Source organism: Podarcis melisellensis, assembly GCF_964234715.1.
Source record: "Podarcis melisellensis genome assembly, chromosome: 10".
NCBI lineage: Eukaryota > Metazoa > Chordata > Lepidosauria > Squamata > Lacertidae > Podarcis > Podarcis melisellensis.
Window position 1 is genome coordinate 25,000,573 of NC_138542.1, and position 27,067 is coordinate 25,027,639.

General features: G+C 40.3%; 2 protein-coding genes across 4 annotated transcripts in view; one reads left to right on the forward strand and one right to left on the reverse strand.

Annotated features, from left to right (window-relative positions):
- IMMP2L (inner mitochondrial membrane peptidase subunit 2) overlaps nt 1–27,067 on the forward strand; it is a 476,940-nt gene that overhangs the window by 138,345 nt on the left and 311,528 nt on the right. The window lies entirely within an intron of this gene.
- LRRN3 (leucine rich repeat neuronal 3) overlaps nt 23,661–27,067 on the reverse strand; it is a 46,070-nt gene continuing 42,663 nt past the window's right edge. For both annotated transcript variants that reach the window (XM_081928975.1, XM_081928976.1), the window contains one exon: nt 23,661–26,642. In XM_081928975.1, the coding sequence (XP_081785101.1) occupies nt 24,170–26,290 (2,121 nt within the window). In that variant the 5' untranslated portion in view covers nt 26,291–26,642 and the 3' untranslated portion in view covers nt 23,661–24,169. The remainder of the gene's footprint in view (nt 26,643–27,067) is intronic.

A 27,067-nucleotide genomic window follows, 5' to 3' on the forward strand; every position in this document is an offset into this window, starting at 1 on the left:
TCTAATTGAAGCCCCCTTCACCTGTTGTCCACATACCACTTCTCTGAGTAGAACCACTTTCATGAGGATAACATGTGAATGGAGTTACAGAATGCCTTGTACGTCCATGATAAAAAGAGAGACTCTGATTACAGGTAAGACCTCTCCCTTACAGCAGGTGCTTCTAATCTCAGCTCATTGCATACAGTGAAGATACCAGGTAGCCTGGCATGTGGCTGGTTGATAGGGGATCAAATACTTATTTCACTCATTATAATGCACATCAATCTCTGACTTTTGTTTTCTGGGTTTCTGGGGGGTTTTCCTGTTGTTGTTCTGTCTCTCGCAGCTACAATAAACCTACCATTATGATGGACTGGTCATTTCTTCGTCAGAGGGCAAACGGGCAAATCTAGCAGGGGATCAAATACTCCCCCCCCCTCACTGTACATGCACTCTGGCACTTGTCATGATGTTCTGTGCGCTGGAAGCTGTTTAGTCATGCTGACCACATGGCCTGGAAAAGCTGTCTGTGGACAAACGCCACCTCCCTTGGCCTGAAAGCACAGAGGAGTGCTGTGCCCTATAGTCGAATTCAACTGGACTTAACCAGCCAGGGGTTCTTTACCTTTACCTTACAACATAAAACATCTGGATGTTCCCCATCCCTGTTCTAGCACAACCTGCCATCTCTTTCAGTACTTTGCTACTGCTTATTCATTCCTGCTTCCCTCTTCCCATTATGTGCCTGAGTGTCCTCTCTTGAATCCCAACTTCTGTATTTCTTATCTTCTCACATTTTCTATCTGAAATTATACAAATCTTCGCATGACAAGTATACATACAGGCAAGCCTTTACATCTTGAAATGCTTCATTTCTTATTTAATGGAAGGCAAACTCCTGGTCATCGTGAGATTTCAAACTCATCCTTGGTAATCTCTCTTTAGCATCCACCCATGAAATAAGTTTTCACACCTGGCATCCTGTTAAACTCCCCTTGCTGAAGTCAGGTTGAGCTGTAATCAAGGGCGGGGGTGGGTGAGATGAAAACATATTCATTCCTTTTTAAATTCAGAAATATTTAAGGCCAAGTTGTATTTACACATTTTGTCCTATAACCGTTTAATTCACTATGCATAGAATTCTGCTATGGCAGGTAACAACTGTTTTTAACGCAGAAAGGTTGATGAACAAAAAGGGCCCAAGTGATGCCTTATTATTAGTTTGAGCATGTATTCTTTCAAAGCTGGTAATTTTTCTGTGTTCTTGTATGGCAAATTGTGTTTGGAATAGAACCCCTCTGAAAAGAGAGCTTGAAAACCCACCATTATCTGTCCATTCCATTGCTTGGCTTGTAGCTCCAGGCTGCTTACTCATGTGAAAGCAAACACATTTTACATTTAAAAGCACTTTAGCTCTTGGTTGGATAAAGTTTCTCTTGCAACTGGCAAAGTCAGAACAACCTCAAGGCCCTGCAAAAAAAAGAAAAGAAAAAAAATGCATTTCCTGTACTTTGGTACATAAAGAATGGAATATGTCAGTCAGTCAAAAGAGTTTTCTAAATAAATACAAATATTTTTGAAAACAAAATGATTTCCCTTCTAACTTCTTTTAACAATGTCATTCCCAGTCAGGACATTTTAGACTCCTGAATTACGGTTAGTATTTTCTAGCATCTTGCAATAAAAAGATACATTTTAAGCATTTCAGCAGCTCGTTATTTTCTGCCAGGGGTATTAACTCTTGTATATATAAAGGCACAGTTTACACATAGATATTATGGTCTGTTGCATTCGGAACCAAATGGTTTGGCCAGTGTAGCTGCCATATTTTAAGCCCAGAGATGTCTAATCTGCTTTCCAGTAACTGTGCTTGGGTTTTCCCCATTTCTTTGCCACAGATTGACCATTGAACATTATTGAAATCTTATGCAGGCTTTGCTGCTGAGATATGGTTCTATAATGATCACTGCTCCTTGACTGAGACAGCATGGGTTCCTGTGGATCAATGAGCACCCTTGAGGGATTTCCTGGCTATTATGGTTGGCATTCCTGTTGAAGCCCTAGTTTCCCCCTGGAATGGAGAGATAAATTGGGTGGTTGACACAAACAATCGCTCCCAAGTGCCATCTTTTGCTGTGCAGAACTGTGTCTGCTTGATATACATCTGATTCTAGGGTCATGAAGTAAGTGGGAAGACAACCGGAGCCCAAGTGGAAAAAGCTCATGATGAGTCTGATTGGACAGAAGTGAGAACCCATTATCCAGCCTACTCTGTGGCAGGGATGGAGGTGACGAAACAGTTCATCAGTGCCACCATTGCATCCTCTCAGTGTCATCCAGTGAAACTTTTCTGGGTGGTGAATTCTGACCTTGTGAAATCTGACCAAGGGGGAGATGTAGTAGAAGTTGTGATTCATTTACAAAAGTCTTTGAGTATATAATACCCTGTATCTGACTCCACAATTAATGCAGCATCATTAGTGGTAATGTCTGGAGTGCTATGTATATGGTCTCCTTTTGTTGAATGGCATTCAGTTACTGGAGTTTGAGCATGTGCACAAGGTGCTTAGTTGAGTCTGACCACTTGCATAGTCAATTCTTCCTCTTGTTAGTTTATTAAATCCAGCAGGGAAGAGAAGTCTATCTGGGTTTTAAATGCCTTACTGGGAGAAGGAGCATCTCCAGCTTATTTAAAAGAAACCACCATTCAGCTATTCCTGAAGAAATCTATTGTGGAGCCCGTCATTGTTAACAAGTCTAGTGGCTAACAATCCATTCCTGGATAAGGTGATTTAAAGAGTGGTAGTTGGCCAACTCTGTTCTGTCTTAGGTGGAACTAATTATCTACTTCCATTTCAGAAAGTTTTTAGACCTGGTTTTGTCACACAAAGTGTCTTGGTTTATTTCTGGACTGGTCCTTAGCGAGAAAAGAAACACCAAGCTGATTGTAACTCCGTTGATTCTTTCAACTCCTTAACAGCTTTTGACACCATCAACCATGGAATCCATGGAATTCCTAATTTGACAGTTGTTTCCAGAAAGTGCTGCTTGGAGAATTCCTTAGCAGTCACATTTTGGGGTTCAAGAGGGTTCTGTTTAACAATTAAAGGAAACCAGGTATTTTGTCTGAGGTGTCACCAGAATGTGGAGGACACTCTGTTTCTCATCATACACAGGTGAGACATTGACTGTCCTGAACTAGCATTTCGGCACAGTGATGGATTGGATGATGGCGAACAAACTGAGATACAATCCGTATAAAGTTGAGATACTGCTGGTACAGGGTTCAGCCTGTTCTTTATTTGATTTTCAAGAATACAAACATACAACAAAACCAATTCTGAGTCCAAATATCAAGATTACTCTGAATCTCCTGACTTCCCCCCATCCCTTCCATGGGTCCTATTGATCCTATTTTCTTTTCTTTTTTAATCATTTTTATTAAGTTTCCCATTTTAACAATCCAAGCAAATCACATTGAATGTTCCAAATTATACAAATACATATCAAATAGTCAAAATATTCTGCCTAAATTTATAAATTTTTTGTTGGGACTTCCCATGCTTCAAGTTCGGGGGGGGGGTCTCTGATCATCTCATATCTCTGCTGCCTTGAATAGTCTTTCCAATAGTTCCTTTAAATCTTCCTGTTGTTAACCTTTCTTCTTCCATGGCCTCTGAGTTGTTACCACAAGCGAGTTGAAATAAGCAATGATCTATTGATCCTATTTTCAACTGCATACCAATACTTCACCAATTTTTTTATCTTTCTATCCGTGCATTCTGTTACATTACAAGTGTGTTTAAATTCCTGCCAATGTTTTAATCTGCTTAAAATAATCTTGTATATACATTATAAAATTTTCCCATTCTTTTTTAAAGTTCTTGTCTTCTTGGTTCCTGAGTTTCCCGGTTAATTTTGCCATTTTGGCATAGTCCATCAACTTGGTTTGCCATTCTTCTCTGGTCAGGGTTGTCTCTTCCTTCCATCTCTGGGCTAGTAATGTCCGTTCAGCCTATTCTTGATGGGGTCACACTCTTCCTAAAGGATCAGGTTCACAGTCTGGAGGTGCTCATTAACCCATTCTTGCCATTAGACACCAAGTGACCTCTGTGGCTCACACCATTTATCACCTTTGGCTGATGTGCCAGCTGTGATCTTGCTTGGCTAGAGACAGTTTGGCCACAGTTACCCATGTCCTAGTATTTACACTATTGCAATGCGTTATAAGTGGGGCTGCCTTTAAAAATGACAGAAATTATAGTTAATCCGGGATAGAACCCAAATACTATTTATTGGAATCAGATAGTTTTACTGCATTATGTTTGCAGCTTGTCAGGTGCATTGGCTTCCAGTATCCATCTGGGCCCAATGGTTTGGAGCCAGGTTTGCTAAAATACTAACTTCTCATTTATGTACCAACATGAACCCAAATGCCTTCTTCTGAGGCTGTTCCCAGACTACCCCTTGCTCAATGAACTGAGGTGGGTAACCCCTAAGGAGTAACATGATTCGTGGCTTTAAAATAAGCACAGGCCACATATAATATATTATAATGCACTAACATGCCTCTCGTCTTCCATTGGCTCTACCCATTCTGGCCGCATATTTTCAATACAAAAGTTCAAGCCTGTCATTCAGAAATCTGTGTATTCTACTTTCCTCTCTGAAACCTCTGGAACATATTACTTGCATATCTACTTGAATAGGATTTTTCATTTGTAGCGGAATGGGAAAGCATATAGTGCCTATTCACAGTCAGAAGTTCACGGGCAAGTTTATGAAGTTGTGTGTGCTGCTTTGAATTCAGTACTTTCTTTACCAAGGTAACTGAAACGTATAGAAAACCTCTATAATGTTAGTATTTGGTTATATTCTATCTGACCCATACAGGGTTGTATCTGACTAAGTCATACACAGAGAAGACCTACTAAAATCATGACTTAGTCATCTCCATAGATGTCAGTGTGCCACTCTGAATCCCAGTTAGTTGACTATAAACCAATATTTACAAATAGTTGCTCTTTTTCCCTTTAGCAGTTAAAGTGAATGTTAATAATACAACAAATATTTCTTCGCACGTGAAGTTTATATTTAAAAATACTTTTTATATGATGTGCCATAAATGTTAAAAAGGATGTTTATGTAGTCGCATACACTGCTATTTGGTTATCTATGTTACTGTGTAATGTAGAGTTGATGTCCTATACAATCAAATACTCTTACTTGAATATTTGCTGTCTTTTAGTGCGTATTGGTCTTTCCATTTTGTTAATTAAAATCAGTTATATTTGTGTGTGTGTGTGTGTGTGGTTAAAACCTTTTAGCATTAGGAAATAACTGTAAAGTTCACTGTAGCACAGACTTTGGATTTCTACAAAGGTCATTACTTACATGTTATTGATTAGGTGAGTGTGTTTAATCACTTGCCATTAGGAGGTTACTGTGTCACCTAAATCCTATTGATTCAAATTGCGCCAGTGAGGCAGTAGCAATATATCTTATTGTCTGTTGTGTCTTTCAGTAGCTTTGTGCAAAATTATGCTCTTTAGCTGGAAGACGATCTAGATTAGAAGGGGGTTTTTTGTTTGCTTTTTTGAATCACTAGGAATGACAATGGAAAAGGAAAACGAATGATGGAACAATATGAATTAAGTTTCTGAGTACCACAACTTGGTTAAACATTAAGTGTTTTACAGCCTGGGAGTTACTATTATGATTCAGTCATTTAGGTTGTTCCCATAAAGAGAGTTCACTTATTCTTTTATTGGCACTGGACTTCATTAAAATACCATGGTATCTCACCATAAAAAATGGAATGAGTGACCATATTGGCTGTAGACCAGAAGTTTAAAATGGGGCCATTATTCAGCTTTGTTACACATCAGATGGGGAGGCAGGAAAGTTATTGGCTGAAACACAATGTCACACGTTATCTATGTACCTATAGCGATGTGTCCATCACAATAGGTTAGCAGTCATTTTGTTTAAGTTTTGTTTCCAATTAAAAACTTGTCATTAGGCTAGTAGATATTTTATCTATATATTATTTATAATCCAGATTTCTTTCCCACCCTTCTCTATATGGTCCCATGGCAGGTTAAAACTATATAAGAATGCAATATTAAAATCAGTTAGAACGATTTAAAATAAGAACAGGGTGTGTCCCAAATGCACACCCCCCCCCCACATATATATCAGGTGTCAAAGGCCAGGGTAGAATAATAGAATAACAGAGTTGTAGAGTTGGAAGGGACCCCAAGGGTTATCTAGTCCAACCCCCTGCAATGGAAGAATCTAAACTAAAGCATCTATGGCAGGTGGCCATCCAACCTCTGCTTAAGAACCTCCAAGGAAGGCGAGTCCACCACCTTCTGTGGGAGACTGTTCCACTGGTGAACAGCTCTTACGTCAGAAAGATTTTCCTGATGTTTAGTTGGAATCTCCTTTCTTGTAACTTGAAGCTATTGGTTTGAGTCCTACCCTCCAGAGTAGGACAAAATACAAGCTCGCTCCCTCTTCCATGTGACAACCCTTGTGATATTTGATGTTGGCTGTCATAGCACCTCTCAGTCCCCTCTTTTCCAGGCCAAACATACCCAGGTACAGTGGTACCTCGGGTTAAGAACTTAATTCATTCTGGAGGTCCATTCTTAACCTGAAACTGTTCTTAACCTGAGGTACCACTTTAGCTAATGGGGCCTCCCGCTGCCACTGTGCCACCGGCGAGCATTTTCTGTTCTCATCCTTAAGCAAAGTTCTTAACCCAAGGTACTATTTCTGGGTTAGCGGAGTCTGTAACCTTGAAGCGTCTGTAACCCGAGGTGCCACTGTATGTCTATAGCAGGCAACAAAAGCTTATACAGTGAAGGTGCTCAATTTATGGGTGGAAAGTGCCATAGTTTAAGGGCTGCAACAGAAAATACTTTCTCCTGGACTACTCCTACTCAAACCTCTGAATTCTTTTTTTTATCAATAGACTTCATGTGCTTTTTCCAAGAAATGATGCAAAGAAACTCACAGTGAAAGAGCAAGCCCACAGATCCCCACCCCCTGGCCATGACTAGTCGCTATTTTCCACACAGGTTGTTTGATCACTTAATGTCATCAAAGCTGTTTTTGAAGCTCTGGGTTTGGTGCCATGGCGCAAGCCCGAAGTATGGGAGATTGCACCTAGGAAGAGAGAGCAGTTGTGTATGCCTGCCTTGCTTCTTTCCCCCTATGTGATTTCACAGCCTGGGTGCTGTGAATGAACGCAAAATCCACTCGGGCAAAATGGTAAAGCCAGAGACTGTAATGATAGTGGATATCAATAATTCTGTCTCTTCTGAAGAGCATATGAAAAGTTGGAGCTGGCTTTACTTTGAAGCCCCTGGCAAGCCTGCTTTCTTCTCTAGTGATGTGCGGGTTTAAAATTCACTGACCTACCCTCAACTTTCAAAGCTGGCTCTTTTCCAAGGCTCCTGTTTACAGCGGCTGCAGGACTCTTTGCTTAGCAACATATTTAATGGGGCCACGGGGAATTTGGACTTCCATCTAAATGAGTTTAGAATGCCAAAGAGGAGGATCAGGAGTTCAGGTGGAAGAGAAATGAAAAGAAACACTTAAAATACTGGGTCATTGCAAGTAACCACCTCCTTCCTTCTGGCCTTCATAAGGATGCAGTTTTATATATGCGTTTAAAGTCCCCACTGCAAAGCAATAGCATTCAGGGGTTTCTCGTATTTTTTTTTTAATGCAGCAGAAGTGTAAAAGTTTCTTTGTCAAGTGCGTGTTTCTTCTTTCATCCCAGTTGTCTGGGATTGAAGTGAAAGGCGTTTAGTACTTCAGTGCTGTGAAGAAAACAAAGGGGTTGGGGGCTGGGAGATGCATATTAGGTAACAAAACGAAACAGGATATTCTATTGACTGTGGATTATTGTGGATGTGTGTTTTCAGTCACACATCGATTAATTAAACAGGGAAGAGAGTTTGTGGGGTTTTTATACTCAAGAGTAAATAATAAAATTACTTGCATTTGCATTGCTGCTTCTTAATATTCCGGCTACACATAAAAGCCTGTATGTGACCCGATTTTGTGAAACTCTGCAGTGGTTGATGCTTTGCTTGGGTGTCCAAGATCTTTTCCATATCATCGGTTGACAATTGATGGTAGTCCTGTTTACCTCTCCACATGTTTATGCTGTGTGCATAGGGGAGAACGGGACCATGGCTGCCAGCCCACACATCTGTTAAGGGGAGCCCATTTCACCACAAATATTGATTGCAGCAATCTCTCACACAGCTATGTTGATTTCAGTGTGGATTTACCCATGCATAATTCCAAACTGAAGAAAACACTGCCTGTAATCATATTGTGCGTGTAAGCACTACACTGATGATTAAAGAATCAGATCACCAGACTAATGTTGCGCTGTAATAAACTGGCAAAGTGGTTGTTGCATCTGTAGATTAGCTTTTGCTAAAAATGGCATTCTGATTACTTGGAGGTATGTCTCAAGTGACTCCCTGAGCCAGATTTTTAATTAGCTCAGTTTCTAATGTGGATGTTCTTTTCTTCCTGCATAGTTTTAATCGTCTAGACTAAAATGTTGCGCTGCACCACAAATGCCAGAGAGGAAGCAATGTTTGCTGACCCAATTCACATTAAAAACCGTACTTTTTTGTAACAGTATTAGTTAACCAGCTATATGTATATAGTTGCTCTTTGAAGTCCAGGTTCATTATTTATTTTGAAGCATATGAGCGTTTACATATATTCATCACTCGTACCAGTGCAATCTTTACTCAGAATCAAGCCCCATTGTATTCAGTGAGTCTTGCTCCTAGATAAGTGTGCATAGTATAGAAACTCTCTTAGTGCTTAGTCTTATGTACACCAAAACCCCGTTTAGATCACACTGCTTATGCGGCATTGTGTTGCTAAGTGTATCACAAGGTATTCACAACATGATAGTTTAGATACTTTACAGATCTGGTGTTGCATCCCATGCACAGATGTGTATTCATGATTGCGGCTGCTCTCCAGTTGACAGATAGATCAAGCCTTACACTCCCATTCCTCCTGAATTGCTCTCCTGCAGTATTCCCGTGGTTGGAATGTGGCCTATCATTTGTATGGGAAATTGAAACCCCTGTCTGCACATTCAAAGTCAAGCACTAGCTCAAAGCCAAATAGAAGTGGACTGGAATTAGCGAAGCTAGCTGCAGCAGCAGAAACAGAAAGGTGCATTGGAGATAGAAAATTCCGATCCAGGAGGCCATAATATAGAGAAGTTAAATCTCTGCTCTATAGCTTCCACCTCAGCTCACATTTCCTAGCCCTCTTCTCCAGCTATTGGCATCCTCTTCAGGTGTGAGTGAAGGGAGACATCTTTGTAGGAGGCCTGGATTTGGCAGAGATTCAAAGCTGACACATCTCCACTCTTTGGTCTTCAGCAAAAACGCTTCAATCTCAGGTAGCCTCTCCTGCTTCTCTTGGCTAACAGCAATGACCACTGCTACTTATATAGAAGGTTACTTGTATGTCCATGTGCAAAGTTATGCTTCATTCCCCATTGTGGCTTGCCTCTTAGTAGACATGTATAGGCTAATCCTCTCCACAAAAAAATAACCAGTTTACAATATCTATATTTCTGAATGTGCTACAATCAAATTAAATTAAGAAGGATACTCTCAGTAGATAGCTTTAACTTTTATGCAATTAACACTTCATTGTCTTACGTTTCTCAGTGTCTTTCTCAATTAAAGCAGCAAAGGTAGGAAATATGATCTCTCCCAACCCTTTTGATTATTGAATAGACATAATGAGAAAAAAATAGCTTAAAAAAGAGAGATAAATAAATGCTGCCCAGTTGTTGATTTGATTTGGATCAATTGTTGGGAAAGGCAGGGGGGAAATTAAATTGGTTCTGTCTTCATAGCCTTACACATAATTTTTAGTGAAAGTGCAGTGGGAGGAATTATTTTCTTTGTTTTGTTCTGCATGAATCTGAAATAATTTTCTCATTAATGTAACTTCAGCAATGAACTCTCTTGCTGTGTTTGGTGAACTCTAAACAATAGTCCATCTTGTTGTCAATGGAATGTACTTTGGTGGAATGTATTTAGAGCATAGACCAAACCAAAGCAGCAGGCATATAAGTGATAATGGCCTTTTACTCACAATTAAAATTTTTATTTGTACACATACAGACTCTTTATATGTAGAAATGCACCTTTTTGGAGTTTTGTGTAGTCTTGCTTTATTTTCAGGCAGAATTGGGTTTTTGGATAGTGTGAATTGAGTGATGGAATGCTTTTTGTCTGTTTTTTTAATGAGGAAACATGACATACAGTTATCTGAGGAAGGATATTATAAAAACATATGGATCAGGCCAACGACCAATCTGATGCAGCTTCATGTTCTCATAGCGGCCAACCAGATGCCTATAGGAAGCCTGCAAGCAGGACCTGAGTGCGACAGCACCTGACAGCACCATGCATGCGGTGCTGGGACTTTAAATGCTATGGTGGCACTACAGCTTGAAGCAGGAAATAATAAGAACATCAGATTTGGAGATCCATCCAGGGCTGTCACTCTTGTCTGCTTGATGTTCTTGATGTTCCACATGTGGCCTGCCCTTTGCCTTCAGGTCTTTCCATCCATAGCTGGATGGAAACTGGATGGATGGTGTTATGTACTGAGTTGAATAGGATCCAAAATGCAGTAGTCTGATTGGTCCTAGAAAAATAGGATTCAGAATGCAGCAGTCTGATTGGTCCTAGAACAATAGGACCCAGAATGCAGCAGTCTGATTGGTCCACAGGAGCCACCCAATCCAGCTCCAGGTGGAAGTGAATCCACAACCTGATTGGCCTACAGGAGAATCCCAGAATTAGCCAATCACGTGGGGCCCATTGTGTAAATAATGTATATAAAGTATATAAAGCAGACATTCTGAAGGAACTTCCATTCCTCCTCACCACCAAGAGCTGAATAAAGAGCATGAAATCCACTCTCTACTCTGAGTATATTTCAGATGGATACTGGCTTCTTGTCTGATTCTGATGTTAATGAATCCCTGTTCCCAAGTACTTGATGGTATTTCTGAAAATGAAGCTAGTTTGGTCAAACATTACACTCCTGCTTATTTCCCTGTCAGACCTCTGAACACTCCTATAATTTTTTTAGTCACTTCAGAGAGATAAGCAATTTGTTCTGTAGGAACATACATTTGCGTTTCTGCATGCACACACACAGAGAGAGGGAGGGAGGGAGGGAGATTGAGAGAGAGAACACTGTGTCTTCTGCAAATTTTTGAATGTTTCAAACTGCATTGCCAGGAAGTATTCTCCCAGGACTCTTTTTTTAACCTAAATAAATCAATTCTGTATAGGTATTCTTGTAAAAATAGACCTTTCGGATTGTTTCAGATGTGCTCCTTTGAAGAACTGTGCAACCTACCTGCACTTTTAAAACAGATATGTCAACATGTTGTGGTTCTCTTGGCACAAAGGTTTTTCCAACCTGTTTTTTGAGTTTCAAAACCTTGCTGTAACATATTTTCCCCCTTTCCCTAAGCCAATTATTAGAATTTTATATAGTGTTGAATTTGGAAATGACCACATCCTAGGCAGTGATTCATACATTAAATAATTACTCAGGGAGTAACTTCAAGATGTGTGTGTTTGTGCCTAGTCACTGGGAGAGGCTTCTGAAGTTGCACTGAAATGCTGGTGGAGGTTCTGTTTTGACTTGCTATGTAACATTTAACAGGATGGAGTCATGCTTCTGCCTTGTAATGATGATGTATGGACAGCACACATGCCTGAGACCTGTGTTTTCCCTTGATTGAGATGTGCAGGTTCCTCCTTTAATATGCCAGGCACTCAGTCCATGTACCAGCATGATGTGACAGGCTAGAAGCACAGCTTAGTAGACTGCATTCAGCAGTGAGTTGGCCCAGAATAAGCGCTGCAGATTTGACTGGGTTGATCTGTTTCTCCAGGACCTGGAGGACGCTGGGTTGTGCTATCTGAATCCAGTGGGGCCTGAGGGTGAATTACACAGGAACCGTGAACAGAATATGTGTGAGTCAATTACACATCCCAAGATTTACACTTCTACAGAAGAAAAACGCACCTTGCAATAAGTGCCATTAAAAAAATGAAAATGAGACTTGTGCATTGGGAATTATTTCTCTGCCAAGCAAAAGATTGTGTGGTCTGTAATGCCCTGGCCTTGTGAAAGAGCACAGTTCTATTTCTATTGTACAGTTTGATTAATCCCATAGGAGACTGATTGTAGCTTCAGTGGCTGTTAGAAATGGTTCTTTAATTCCCAAACATATTTGCTTGACTTCCAGCTATGCAGCTCAGGCTAAAAAGCACAGTCAAGGGTTATTTTCTTATACATTTAAAGACCTTAGGGATACATATTCAACTTGATCATGTGGGTGTATGGGGCAGTCACCCAAATGAAATCCACTTCTGTCGGGTCCCCTATTCCAACCCCATTTTTGAACTGCCCTTCCATCACTGTTTGTCTTTAGGGGTTTTCAGATTCCCATAAGAATGAAAGAGCCCAGAATTTGGAGCCCAGCATGATTTGATTATGGTGAATTTGAGTCAGCAGCTACTTTAGCGGGAGGCAGATGGGGCTGTTTTCCACTCTCATAAACTGTAACATTAAAAGGGACATCAGCTAATTTTGTATCTGGAAGAGGCCATCTGGACTCTTTTCAGCTGTACTCATGCTCTTAGGTAGTTCTTTTTTCATTCATTTTACTTAACATTAGATTTTCTTTCCTGGTGTGGTGGGTTTTATTGTTTGCTAACCTTAAAAAGCAGACACGCTTTGAGAGCTGATGCGGCATAGTGGCCAAAGAGACAAAACTGCAAATCTGGGAAAACCCAGTTCAAGTTGCCTTTGCCATGAATTCAGCAGAATTTGGCAAACCACTGTCTCTCAGGCTCAGCCCCCCTATTTCCAATATGGACGTAATAATGCAGCCTTAACTTACAGTGTTGCTGCAAGAGTACTGAACCCTCAATTTGGGGACCTAATCCTGCCCCCAAACAATCCCCTCCCCCCCCCCAGCACTTCTGATTTGGGTGCTAGTGGCAAAATGGGGGGGGGGGAGCCCATCAGGAAAAAAAGATGCAAAATGGATGTTGCTCAAGCCACACACCCTGAGTGCCACACACCAAGAACACCCGTAGTTAGAAAAAGGCACTAATGCTACCTGGGTTTCCATTAACAACTCAAAATTGAGGAGTATTATAAGCTAGGTACCTGATGAATTGCAGAATATTCCTTTATGCTCTATGGCCTGGAAAAGCAAGCATCAGGATACTTCCTCAAGCTAGAAGCAAGCAAATGTGTGTTACATTTAGAGCCTTTAGATAATTCAGTCAGTCTCTTCTTGTTTTCTGCCTCAGCTTTCCTTTCTTGACACCCTCCTTCTCAACATCCTTTGCATTTTTGAAAGCCTCCTTCTCAACCTCAGTTCAAGATTCAGTTCCTTTTGCATTTTCTTCCATTCCACTTGAAAACGCCACATCCCAGACTGGATTTGTCAAGGTTTGAGCTTCATCACCTACTGCTACTGAATACATGGCTTGAGGTCATTGTGTGGCAGCTAAACCAGATGTTTCCTTGGCAGTGTGACAAAAAGTAATTTAATAATCCTAGAATGGAGAAGACCATTTCCTTACCTCCATGTCTTCCTTGTCAGCCAGCAGCCTCCTTGTGCTTGTCACAGTCTCCAGGTGTTCTCTTCCTATTGGTTCTATGATATCAGCACCAACATATATTATAAGTTTGAGTTTGGCTCTAACTTAAGATATAGAGGACCATAAAGCAGAGGTGGGGGCAAGTGTTTCCAATAGATGAGCAAGTTAAATGGTTGCCTCCTGGGAGTTTGGCTAGAAGGATACTTTTGCTGCAAAGCCCTATCTCATGGCATATCTGTCTAGTAGTAAAGGACTAGAAAGGCTGCGGTTTCTGTGACATTTGGTATATTAAGTGCTTATTAGTACAGATCATGTATGGTTCACTTGCAAATCAAGGGCTCGGGAGGGCTTTTAATGGAAACAGCGAGCAATCCAATCAATTTGAAAGGCTCTAATTGGTCTTTATATTTGCAGAGTTCTGTAGAGCAAAAGCTTACACTTCCTAGGTTTTTCTCATAGCATTTACAAAGCAAGTTGTCAAAGTTTGGAAAGGGCCTTTTTGGTGTGTTTTGTACTCTCCTTTCTTGACATCAGCAGCCATATGAAGCAGAAAATTGTTGTGTGTGCTTCAGCCACATGATAAATACTTAGCTGCAGTATTGCCTGGACCTACAGCTTTTTATTGCCTTTTTAAAGTTTTCTTGCCTTTTTATTTTATTGTTTTGTCTTTTTGTAAACCACTTTGAGGTTTATTTGTTTTGTTTTTTACAATCAAGCTTTTTATATATAAATCAAGATAATTAAACAGTTGGTCTGTGAGCACTTAGAAAAGGATTCTGCGATTACTAAGACCCAGTGTGGGTTTCTCAACAAGTTATGCCAAACAAATCTTGTTTCCTTTTTTTGATAAGTGTTATAAGCCTGATGGATCAGGGGAATACTGTTAACATAGCATATCTTGATTTCAATAAGACTTTTGACAAAGTCCTCCATGAACTTGCAGAGAATCTGTTAAAATATGGTCTGGGTGAGGTTACTGTTAGATAGATTTGTAGCTGTTTGACCAAACCCAAAGAGCACTCACTAATGCCTTCTCATAAAAAAGTGACTAGTGGGGTGCCACAGGGTTCTGTCCTGGGCCCATTGTTGTTCAACATCTTTATAAATGACTTGGATGAAGGAATTGAGGAGATGCTCATCACATTTTCAGATGGCACCAAACTAGGAGTTGCTAATACTGCAGAAGACAGAATCAGGATTCAAGATGGCCTAAACAGGAGTTGCTAATACTGCAGAAGACAGAATCAGGATTCAAGATGGCCTAAACAGAGCCACACAGCCTACCATGCACACCCTGAGCTAGGCTGCTATCCTCTGGTGTGGTGGGGGATACTGTATCCTTTTGTCAGTGTTGAAATGATTCAGCAGCTGTCAGTCTCGTCAGCTTCTGTTCATGGAAGCAGAAGAGTGCCATATTGCCCTTTGCCTCAGGCCGAAAAATGTCTTGGGTCAACCCTGGCATTGGCAGGCAACTTTTCACACTCTGAAGTTGACTCATTGTAGCCAAAGTACAATGAAGCACCATGAACATTGGGGGTATGGAGCTTGGTTGAGCACACAGCATTAACTTTGGAGACTATACATTAAACCAAACTGAGTGTTATTACTTGGAATGTCTCCAAACTGACAACTTCTGGCTAGAAAGAGACAGAGCAAGACTGTTTGGTAGGAAACTGTGAGGTTTTGAGAAGAGCAAAATACTTAGGAGCTCAATAACCACTGTGCAGTTTGTTGGTTGGCATCAGTGGAGGTAATTATGTAATTAACGGAAGTTGTTAATTGTGTTGCCGGCCATCCAAATTGTATGATTTGTCAGTAAATTCATTTTACAATAAAAGAGATGGATGGATGTTGAGAAAGAAAAGTTAGGGAACATAAGAGCTGCTATATTATCCTGTGAGCCTTGTTAGAAGTGCAAGAGTTGTAAAATGAGGCGGTGAGCACCCTTTGGAACTTTTGGAGGTGGAGGACATATTTGGATGTCTGCCCCTCTGGGTTGTGACCTGTAAGGCTAGACATGGAATGCCTTTGGGACTGCCTGATCTCACCCACCAGGAATTGTGGGGCCCTCATCTAAGACTTGGGTCAGGAAGTGTCCATATTCATCTTAAGAGTGAGGCTTATGTAATGGGCTATAATCAAACCATGTGAGGTGGCTCACCCAGGTTTGGTTGGGTTCTGGTTGCTCCCACATGGTGCTTACCCTCTGCTGAGATCTGTATTGAGTAAAACATGGTCCTAATTCAATCCCACATACGCGTGTTTTGCCTCTTATTTACCTATTCCAGGTGAAAATTAAGGAAGAAGAGATAGCAAACATGGGGCTGGTGTATTATCTTGTGCCCTCTTATAGAAGAGCAAGATAGCACCTGTATGTATCAGTTTTCGGGGGGGGGGGGAGACCTTGATCTTGTTCTGCCTACTATGTGGTTGCTTATTTTTGTTATCTTCTGCACCTGCCTGTCAATGGTAAAACAGAGATAAACAAACACACCTGGGATGATCCGTAATGAGACCCTCTACAATGAGCAATATATGGTGAATACAATGGAATTGTTAGAGGGTGGGTGAAAGCTCTTAATAGTCTTACCCAGCTGCAGTTCTTTATCTTTCTTTCAGTACTGACAGACAGGCATACAAGACAGCAAGCAAGGAGATAGCAGGTAGGACCAGATCAAGCTATTCATTTACATAAGAAGGGCACAGGTGTTATCTTGCTGTTTTATAAGGGCACTTAGGATATGTCAGCTTCCGTGTTTAAATGGTGAATAAAATGTCCATACTGCACTGTCATCATCATTCTTTCTCCTTTTTCATCCCTCAGAAAATATGTGTTGATCTTACCATTTTAAGAGGGAAAGGCTGATGGCCAGTGTTGTCTAAGACCTTTTTAAAAAAACAACCAACCAACCAACCAACCAACCAACCAACCAACCAACCAACCAACCAACCAAACACATTTCTTACCTTTCTCTTCTTTTTGCAAGATAGCTCTTTAAGTAACCATGATATAAGTATTTAGATTGTAGTGCTGTGTCGTAGCTTACCTGTATGTATAAGCAGTTAGTGAATGCACTGAACCACTAGAACAGCCTTCTCTAACCTGGCCATTGGTTATGCTTGCTTGGGGCTGATGAGGGTTATACTCCAGCTCTCCACAGGTTAGTACATAGGAGAAGAGGGAAAGCTGATGGATGTGCATATATATATATATAAGGAATCTTTTGCCCAATTAAAAGTCTCATGCTCTACCAGCTGAGCTATACAGATGTTCTGTTACAACTTGCCTCAAGTATAAAGAGTAGAAATATGTAAAATAGTAAATGTTTGGGTAGTCTGCCCTGAGTCCAAATGTATGGGAGAATGCTATTCATATATCTAGACAGTAGTACATGTAGACCTGGACCTTGGAACTGATGTCCAGAGCCCTCTAGCTCAGGTGGTCCCAACTGGCCACCCAGAGAGCAGCTGATGGAGGAAAACCAGCAAACAGGCCCTGCCGGAGCATGCCATGACCTGTTGGGACTAATGTAGGTTGACACAGCTTGCTTGCTTTCAAAAGCATTTTATAGTCAGAAGAAAGCTGACCAGGCATGCACATGTTCATAGATGCCTTTTATTTTTACTTTTAAAACACAGTGGGTGAGTTTCAATGCTGGTGCTACTCAGAGTAGTCCAATTGACATTTATGGGCATGGTTGACTTAGGTGCTGCCTAGACTGCATCTTAAAAAGCAGAGACATCACCTTGCCGACAAAGGTCTGTATACTTAAAGCTATGGTTTTCCCAGTAGTGATGTATGGAAGTGAGAGCTGGCCCATAAAGAAGGCTGATCGCTGAAGAATTGATGCTTTTGAATTATGGTGCTGGAGGAGACTCTTGAGAGTCCCATGGACTGCAAGAAGACCAAACCTATCCATAATTAAGGAAATCAGCCCTGAGTGCTCACTGGAAAGATAGATCCTGAAGCTGAGGCTCCAATACTTTGGCCATCTCATGAGAAGAGAAGACTCCCTGGAAAAGACCCTGATGTTGGGAAAGATTGAGGGCACAAGGAGAAGGGGACGACAGAGGATGAGATGGTTGGACAGTGTTCTTGAAGCTACTAACATAAGTTTGACCAAGGCAGTGGAAGGCAGGAGGCAGTGGAAGACAGGAGTGCCTGGCGTGCTCTGGTCCACGAATAGCCGGACACGACTAAACGACTAAACAACAACTTAGGTGCATTAATTGTAATGAGTCTGCTCTGAGTAGGACTTGTTGAAATACAACCCAATTATCTTTTTCAACAACACAGTGGTGCTCTTTCCAAGTAAATGTGTTTAACTTCAGAGCAGCCAAAGCAAACCAAATTTTATCCCAGTACTTATGATGGTGCTGTGATTAAAGTGAATTTAAAATGCGGAACTGCACATGCTCACAGTATTTATTTATTTTCCAATCAGGTTTGGCAAACTTTTTGTGTGTGGAGGTGGTGGTTTGTTTTCCTGTAAAGTATCAAGGCTGCAGAAGAGATATATTAAGTGACTGCTTCACAGCTGCAGTACGGTATTTCACATGGCAGTCTAAAGTGTCCCATCCTACCATTAAGTCTAAGATCTAAAATTCCCTAGTTCCACAACTCTTTGGGTGAAAAGCAGAAATATGGTGACAGGAAGGCAGAGTCACTTAAACTTCGTCTGTGTATTGTAGCATCTAGAAGCCACCCACATTTGGCTTTGTAGGTATATACAACCTATTTTTTTATTTGAATAATGACAGTAGTTTTAAACCACTAAGGAGGGCATCGTCTACATTCTGTTTCTGTGTTTGAATGAAATTCTGGCATGCATGGTTATTAGACATCTATCTAGCTTGTGTTGCCTCCCCTAATTTTTATTTCAACCTTCTGCAAGTGGCACATTTAGGAATGATTTTAAAATGATGATAAAATTATACAGTTCTGGAAAATGTGGGAGAGTAAATGGGATTGCAGCTATGGTGTACAAAAGCATGGCATAATTAATATGTGATTCTTAAGCATTTTATAAAACAGGACTTTCTCTCTCTCGGAAGAAAAACCTACACTGTACAGTATATTCTAAATTTACCAGAAACAGAATTTTCTCATATCAGTTCAATTCACTATTTTTAGTAAAAACTTTATGAATACGCAATAGCCCTTTTCCATTTTAAACCATCATGAAAAAGTGTGTGAGAAAATGTATTTATTTATGAGCTTCACTAAGTAGAAACATTTTAATGTTATATGGATCCTTACCTAAGTTAACCTAAGAACATCCATGGAAGGAAATTTTCTGATTCCTTTTTCCCAGCTGCAATCAACTGTGCTCCCCAAAGGCCTCTTTTGAGGGGCCCTTCAGAATGATATGGGCACAAGGGGGTGCTGGGGAGCGATGGAAAACTTTCCACCAGCCAAACCTAGTGTTGATTGACTTCTGCTCATGCTACACCCCCATGTTCTACCCCACATTGTCCAGGAGGGGCTCCAGTCATCCAGAAAGGCTTTTGGTGGGAATCCAGATGAAGTGAACAGGAAACTTTCCGTCTGTGAACTTCCTTAACTTATTGCAGGAGCCATGTTACCGTCATGAAATCGTGTGATGCATGGAGAACATTGTGCCTAATTCTTGAAGAGGGATACTATTTCCAAATTACAAAAAACTTGAATGAATGTTAAAAAGAGGGCCTTCTCGGAAGTGGTGCCCGCCCTGTGGAACACCCTCCTATCAGATGTCAAGGAAATAACAAAACCCCATCTATTTAATCCTCAACATTTCCCACATTTTGCTAGGAGGATCTGCATGGTGCTTCTACTCGTGTTCACCTGAATGTGAGCAGAGCCTTTTACACAGTTGGAGAGCCTGATAAAGGTCCTTGACTACTAAAGGTGTTCTACGTGCATTCAAGTGAACATGGGTAAAAAGCTCCCTTAAGACCTACCCCTCTAAACAGGGAATGTTGTATGACTGAAGAGGTAGGGTCATGCACATGGGGATGTTGAGGGAAGGACTTCCATGTGCCCCCTGCCCTAATCCAGCTCTGCATTTTCAGGCAAGTGCCTGGACACACATATACAGTGGTACCTCGGGTTAAGTACTTAATTCATTCCAGAGGTCCGTTCTTAACCCGAAACTGTTCTTGACCTGAAGCACCACTTTAGCTAATGGGGCCTCCTGCTGCCGCTGCACCGCTGCACCGCTGCTGCACGATTTCTGTTCTCATCCTGAAGCAAAGTTCTTAACCCGAGGTAATATTTCTGGGTTAGCGGAGTCTGTAACCGGAAGCATATGTAACCTGAAGAGTATGTAACCTGAGGTACCACTGTGATAGTTTGAATCTTTCAAGCAAAAACTGCACTTATGTATCAGTTATGTGGAAGATAGCATTTTAGATTATTTGAGTAAATTCTTCTGCTTTAAGGAAGACTCTGGGTGGAATTCTGCATTACAGTAAATTACACAAGGAAGCATAGGCACTGGCTCCAGGGGGCTGAGGCTCTTTTTTTAAAGGGGGCTGCCCCCCTATTGTTAAGGCCAAAAATGGAGCTGGGCGTGGAACGTTGTCAGGATGTTGTGTGATGTTGTACATGCACTGTCAGGATGTTACGCCAGGCCCTCTTAATGTTCTTTCGAAGATGGCGCCTCTGCAGGGAAGTGTAAGAACTGCTGATTTCATCCAAGAAATAAGTTCTTATTGGCATACTTATGGCAAAGTGCTCTTTGTGTGTGGCTATTTTTATTTATTTTTTGCCATTTGTCTCAGCTGCGTTCTTTGAAACAATGTAATTCTAACCCCTGTGCTATATCAGTAACTGGTTTTAAATGTACTTTGTCTCATAAGACAAACATACAAGATACATGAACAAGTTCTTGCTGACCTATACAGTGCTGACTTTATAATAGGTCATATTTCAAGTATTGTGTGCTTGATAAATAGCCTGCCTCTAAGAGCTCTGTCCTCGGTGCTGAAATCTCTCGTGATGTATGGGCACGTCTGGCTGATAAATTCTAATGTCGGCATGTGTGTGATAGCGATTCATCAGGTTTGTAAAGAGTGTGCTCAGTGAAACATACTCAATTCATAAAGATACATATTTTGGATATTATAGAATTACCACTGGGACCCACACACATCCCATTTTGGCCTTTAAAGCTTCTGTGGAAATCTCTTGTAGCCTTCAAACAATGACTAAAAATGACCCAGAAAGAAATTGTCATAATTTAAGATGAACTTTTAGTAATTAATGACTTGCTTTCAAGGGGGATTTGTTGTTGTGACAATCAGTGGCAGACCGAACACAGCAGTCTCTGTATAGAAAGAGGACACATAAACACTAAGAAAGCACTGTGATTTGTAGAGATAACATTCTTGGCAGGATTTTTTTGGGTTGTGGAAAAATTGCACACTTCCTACCTAAATAGATTTTTGAAATTTTAAATTTTAAATGTTGAGTAAATTTTCAGACTCTTAAGAAATTTAAGTTACTTAATTTTGGGTGTTGGGGCAAATTTTAGTTTTTAGTGTCCTGCCTTCAAATTATATTTTGACTCTGAAATGTCACATTTTCACATCCTAATTTGAATGAATTTGAATGAATTGTCAATCTTAAAGAGTAGGTCTTGCTATCTCTCCAACTTTATTTAAAGCAGGAGTGGGGAGCCTCTACCTTGTAGGCCAATCACTAGGTTTCCCCATTTGGTCCATAAGGCTGTTTTGGGCAAGCCATGCCTACCTGCCCTACCCCTGATGTCATGGAGTTAAGGGCAGAGCTTTGTCAAAGCTTTCTTGAGCAGTTTCCAAAACACCTGACAGCGATTTGGTTGGCTTACTCCCATCTGCATCAGCTGATGTGAAAGGTTATTCTGAGTGTTTTTTCTCTGCTTTGTTTCAGCAGCTGTTTCACCCCAAATGGGTTTTCAGTGAAGTGGCTGGCAAAATGAAGGTGGGAACACCTTACTTTTAGCAGTGATATGTTGCTTGCTAGTACTTTGAAGCCCCCAACTTCAAAGCACCAAATCCTTTGATGTCATTTATGAAGATAGGTGATTGACAGATGGCCAACCTGTCAATTTTGACCTGCAAGGCACATTCTGATAAGAATCTGGCCCATTGAGCCAAAATACTCCCTTCCACCAATGCAAAGCCTTGCTAAGACAGAAGGCCAGAATTGGGGGGCAGTTTTTTTCATTCATTTATAGCATATGTACCTGTCTTTCTTCTTCAAAGGAAGATAAGGGAGCGTATATTGGGGTCCCGGGTACTTTCCAGGCACTGACCATACTCAGAGCTATTTAAACCTCAGCAAGAATGTAGCATCATATTGTCATCATATCATATCTTTGACTGTGCCAAAGGGGATGCTGCTGACACCCAAACCACCCTCAGCCTTCTTGACTGAGTTGTCTCCTGATGATTCAGGAAATCCATGAGACAGCATTGCATACTTTTAACCTATAGAGTCTCTCTTTCTGCTCTTGAATTTCAGCTACTTACCTTCTTCTAAGGACAAAGCTGCTGGCATTCTACTCATCTCTATACCTTCCTGTTCAATGCCAGCCCAATCCCCCCCTGCAGAACCCAAATGGTGCCCTCATCTTGTAGCACCATTCAGAAGTCAATTCCTGCCCATTTATCCATGTCTCCCTTATGGTGCCACCTGAAGCAGGTCACTTCATCCTGCTGTATGTGCAGAGCTGGCCCTGTTATTTTCCCTGCATATTGGCTATTTCTGCCTTGCTTCTTCCCAGTTCTTGATATTCTTGTTAATTCTTTAGGAATTTGTTGGACATCAGCTCTGACATGAACAGGCTGCACAATCCAGTTATTATCATTGTAATCATGTAGCTTATTTCCAACTCCGGTGGTATACATTTTCCTCAAAATTAGAGGAGACTGTAAATCACAATTCTACACTTTTGTGGCTGACTCTTATTTTGGTGATGATGGTTATTTTGATTGCATCTGACCTGCTTTCATTTTTATAGCTCTTTATTTTTGTTGTTATTGATGATTTAATCTCTATTGGATTTAGGATTATTATTATTATTATTAGTCCTGAACACTGCAAACGCACCAGAAAAGCAAATAAATATTTTCAATATACCAAGCCTTGATACTCAAATGTGCATATGCAGCCAGGCTGAGTTACCTAGAATTCTTCATTTGATTTGAATGAAGTCTGGGTAAATCACAGAATCTAATCTGGTTGGTTTCTTTGAGACATGCAGTTTGAAAGCATGATACATCTACAGAAAAGATTCATTGCTAACAATAGTTACTTCTTGAACGGTATGCAAGAAAACCCTGATGGATCACACCAAAGTGCCATCTAGTTCCAAATCCAGTTTCCCATTGTGATCAACCAGCTCCCTCTGGGAATAATATCAGCATTCTGTTAATTTTTAATCCAAATACTCTTTCAGTTCAAATGGTGTGGCCCAGTTAAGTAAATGCAGATGTTTACACAGCTCATCTTGTTTCAGTTTTCTACTCAATAATAGCTAGTCTGTAAAATCAGAATGATTATGGTAATGGCTTGTATGAAAATGGATCCATGACTTTGGGGCATTCAATTGTTTTAAAATATACAGAAATGATTATAGTACTATGATTTTTGACTAGAAGCTGCTGAGCGCTTCATAGATTACAAATTAAATACAGCTCCAATAAGGTTTTTTGCTGTTTTGTTTTGTTCTTTTTAAAAACAAAACACAACACAATGTAGTGGGAATTGGCCCTGGTGTTCAGCCAATGAAACACCTTTCCTAAACATTTATGTGAATACTTCAGAAAGTGTTTTATTGTGTCCTTTATTGCAAGTACACAGCCTGAAATATATTTGATGCAATCAGGCCTGCAAGTTTGTGTGTATTTACTGGATATTAAAATGTTGGTGTTGCACAGCATGTTCCAGTAAATCCCAAAAAGAACTTATTTAGAAAGAAAGAAGTCCAAAATATATTGATTGTACTCAAAAATGTATTTTTCCTCATAAAAAAAGTTTCACATACTCACTGTTTCTACTCTACAGAATTTGTCCAATTCATCACACCACGGGTCAATTCTAGTTCACTGCAAAAACTCGTGGCTAATGTGTGTCATATAACACAGGAGGAGGGTATTACTCAATTCCACTATTTCTACATTTAATTAAAAAAACAACAAATACATAAAATTTTCTCCTCTACTTGCACTGTATAGACAGCATTGAGTGCCTCTTAGATTGTAAGAAGTCACACTATAAAGTCCTAGAAAACAATTTGGTTGGCACAGAATTCTTCAAAGACAGGTGTTTGTTTTAAAAAAATACCACACCGGCAAATATTTGTATTTGTAACTATCACCATCTGCTAAGTCCAAGGTTTTGATTTTTGTAGAGGGATACTTTTTTTTTTTTGCTTTTTTATTGAGCACAATTATTTAGTCTTGTGCACCCCAGTTTAGCACACTAGTACAGTAACATTGGTATCTCATGACATATTAGCTGGAACACCTATGACTGTTGCTTGGACTTCGAGTGCTGTGCTTTTCTCTTTGTTAGTATCCCAAAGACTGATTAGAGGAGGGTAAAGCTCACTGAAGGAAAAGGATTGTTTCTTCAGGTAATTCCTGAAGTAGCTGTGTCCTGCATCACAGTTCATTTCATGAGAGACGCAGCTGAAGAGAGAAACCACACAAAAGAATCCCAAAAGTGTAGCAAGACAGACAAACAATGTAGTGATGTTGTTCTTCTCATAATTTGCCATTGCTGGATCCAACCCTTTTGTTGCAATGTTGACGCACTGTCTTGCATTCTGTAATTGGACAGTGGGGATGTCCATACAAATTGTATATTCCGTGGACGGGGTTAGATGTGTAAAATTATAGACTTTTATATGGGATGGAATTCGAGTGCTCCGAGAAGCCAGAGAATTTCCATCTTTGGGAAAGGCAGTCCATCTGATGGCGGATTTCACTATTTTGGAAGTTGCTTTCCAGGACAGAAGTACAGAATTAGATCGCACGTCTTCTACCTTAATAGACAAAGATTTATGGTTATCCTGGGGAAAAGAACCATCCACATTAATCATAATGGATTTTAAATCTGCACCAACCAAATTAGTTGCTATGCATGTGTATAAGCCACTTTCTTTTTGTGTTATATCACTGATATCTAGCGTTCCTTCTGAATGTACATAATATTTAAGAGAAACAGTGTTGGGCAAAAGTTTATGTCCAGATGGAGTTATCCAATACACTTCAGGCTCTGGTTCCGCTGTCGCTCTGCAGTGTAAAGAAATATAGCTGCCTGTTTCTATATTTATGTTGGAGGGAAAACTTTCTGGGGCTATCAGTGGAAGGCAGATTTCCATCATTTCTCTAAAATGAACCTTCCTCACATTCTGGCCCTGAAATTCAGGAGGATCTACACAAAATAATGATTCTGGCTCCATGAACCTAATGCTAGTTTTATTCATATTAATCCATCGGATGACGCAATCACACCGGATTGGGTTGCTGTGTATGCTGATTTCCTTGAGATTAGGCAAAGATTCAATTGTACTGCGGTACAGGGCACTGAGTGCATTACTGTTGAGCATGAGTGATTCCAATCGGGGAAGTCGATAGAATGCATTTGGGTGTACGTATGACAGTCTGGGGTTATTCGTAGCTTCTATTTTTCTCAAGTCTGGCAAATTGTCAACTGCCAGGTTATCAATAGATATCAGTTCAGGCATGTTATTAATTCCCAATTCTTTGAGGTGTATCATATTGCTAAAATCTCCTCTTCGTATTCTGTTAATGGGGTTCTTATTTAAATCTAAAAATTTAAGGTTAGTAGCCTTTTGAAGAGCAGCGTGGGGCACTTTTACTAATCTGTTGTCATAGAAAGAGATGCTTTCTAAATTGTCAAGGCCAGCCAAGGCATTATCTGGTATTTCTGTGAGATTGATGCCTGCTAAAACCAGGCTCCGCAGATTGATAAGGGGCTTAAAGTTCATATCTTCGATTCTGATAATTGGGTTTTCTCCAATCATAAGAATCTCCAGATTAGGAATAGCTTCAAACCACTTGCTGTTGATCACTTGCAGACTATTGGAATTGAGATGAAGTCTAAGAAGATTATAAAGACCTGTGAAGGCTCCTGGTGCAATTGTGGAAAGCAGGTTGTGATTAATGTAGAGCTCTTGGAGATTGTTCAGCCCAGTGAGACATTTGTCTGGCAACTCTGTAAGTTTGTTTTCTTCCAGATACACTGAAAGAAGTTGGGGTATCTTCCGAAGTTCAATATTGGCCACTGATGATAAACTGTTCTGAGATAAATCCAAACCAGTAAGGTTTACTGGGAAGTCTGCTGGGTATTCAATTTTTTTAATGTTGTTTGCCTGTAGAAGTAGAACCTGTGTGTCAGCAGGCAACTGGGTTGGGAAAGTTGAGAGACCTACATCATTGCAATCCACTGTAGAAGCTTCCATGTATATGGATCTTGGAGTGAACCACGGTCTTATATCACATGTACATGACTGTGGGCAGTCTGCTTTTTTATCTACAGCTAGCACAGTGATAGTTAGGCCAAGTAAAAAGTGAATTTTGAATGGCATGTCCTTCATTTTAGCTCACTGTTCCAGAAAAGTAATTGGCCCTTAAGGATTGGACAATTACAGTTTTTTAAGTTCAATAGGAGATGGTCATTTGAGAAGACAAACACTTGCATTTGTCAAATGACGCATGCTGCAGAAGCACAACAACCCTCTCTTTCTTGGAAATATGTGGCTCCTTTGCAGTCACTTTGTCCAGTTAAGAGAGGCATATTTGGGGAACAATAAATATTGAGTTGTATTTGAAAAATGTGGTCCACCCAGGAGGTCGTCAAAAAGGAAGCAGAACAATCATATAGTAGTGTTAAGTTTAGATTCCATGATGTCTTCCTTCTTTTTATTGTTGTTGTTGTTGAAAAGAGACCTTCAATATAAAGAGAGATAAAACAATTAGTACTTGCTGCTATTAAACAATATAAGCAGAAATATTTTTTGGTGAAAACATATTGTGTTGCTTACTGCAGGTGATATTTAGACAACCCGGCAGACAGATCCTAAAAATCTTTATTGTCTAAAATGCTGGCATCTGGTCACAGAATACCAATGTAGGGGTGTGTGTGTGAGAGAGAGAGAATCACTAAGTATTCAGAAATTTAAGCATTTGCATGTTGATACAATTAGCACAGCAATATGCCTAATAGTACATAAGTCTGCTTGAAGCTAAGCCACATTGAGTTCAATGGAACTTACATATAGGACCTCAAGTTTAAATTTACAGCTGAACTTAAATCCACTGTTTGTGAATGTAAATGAACAGGTTCTTCTATCTGCACTGGTTCTGCCCTCTCC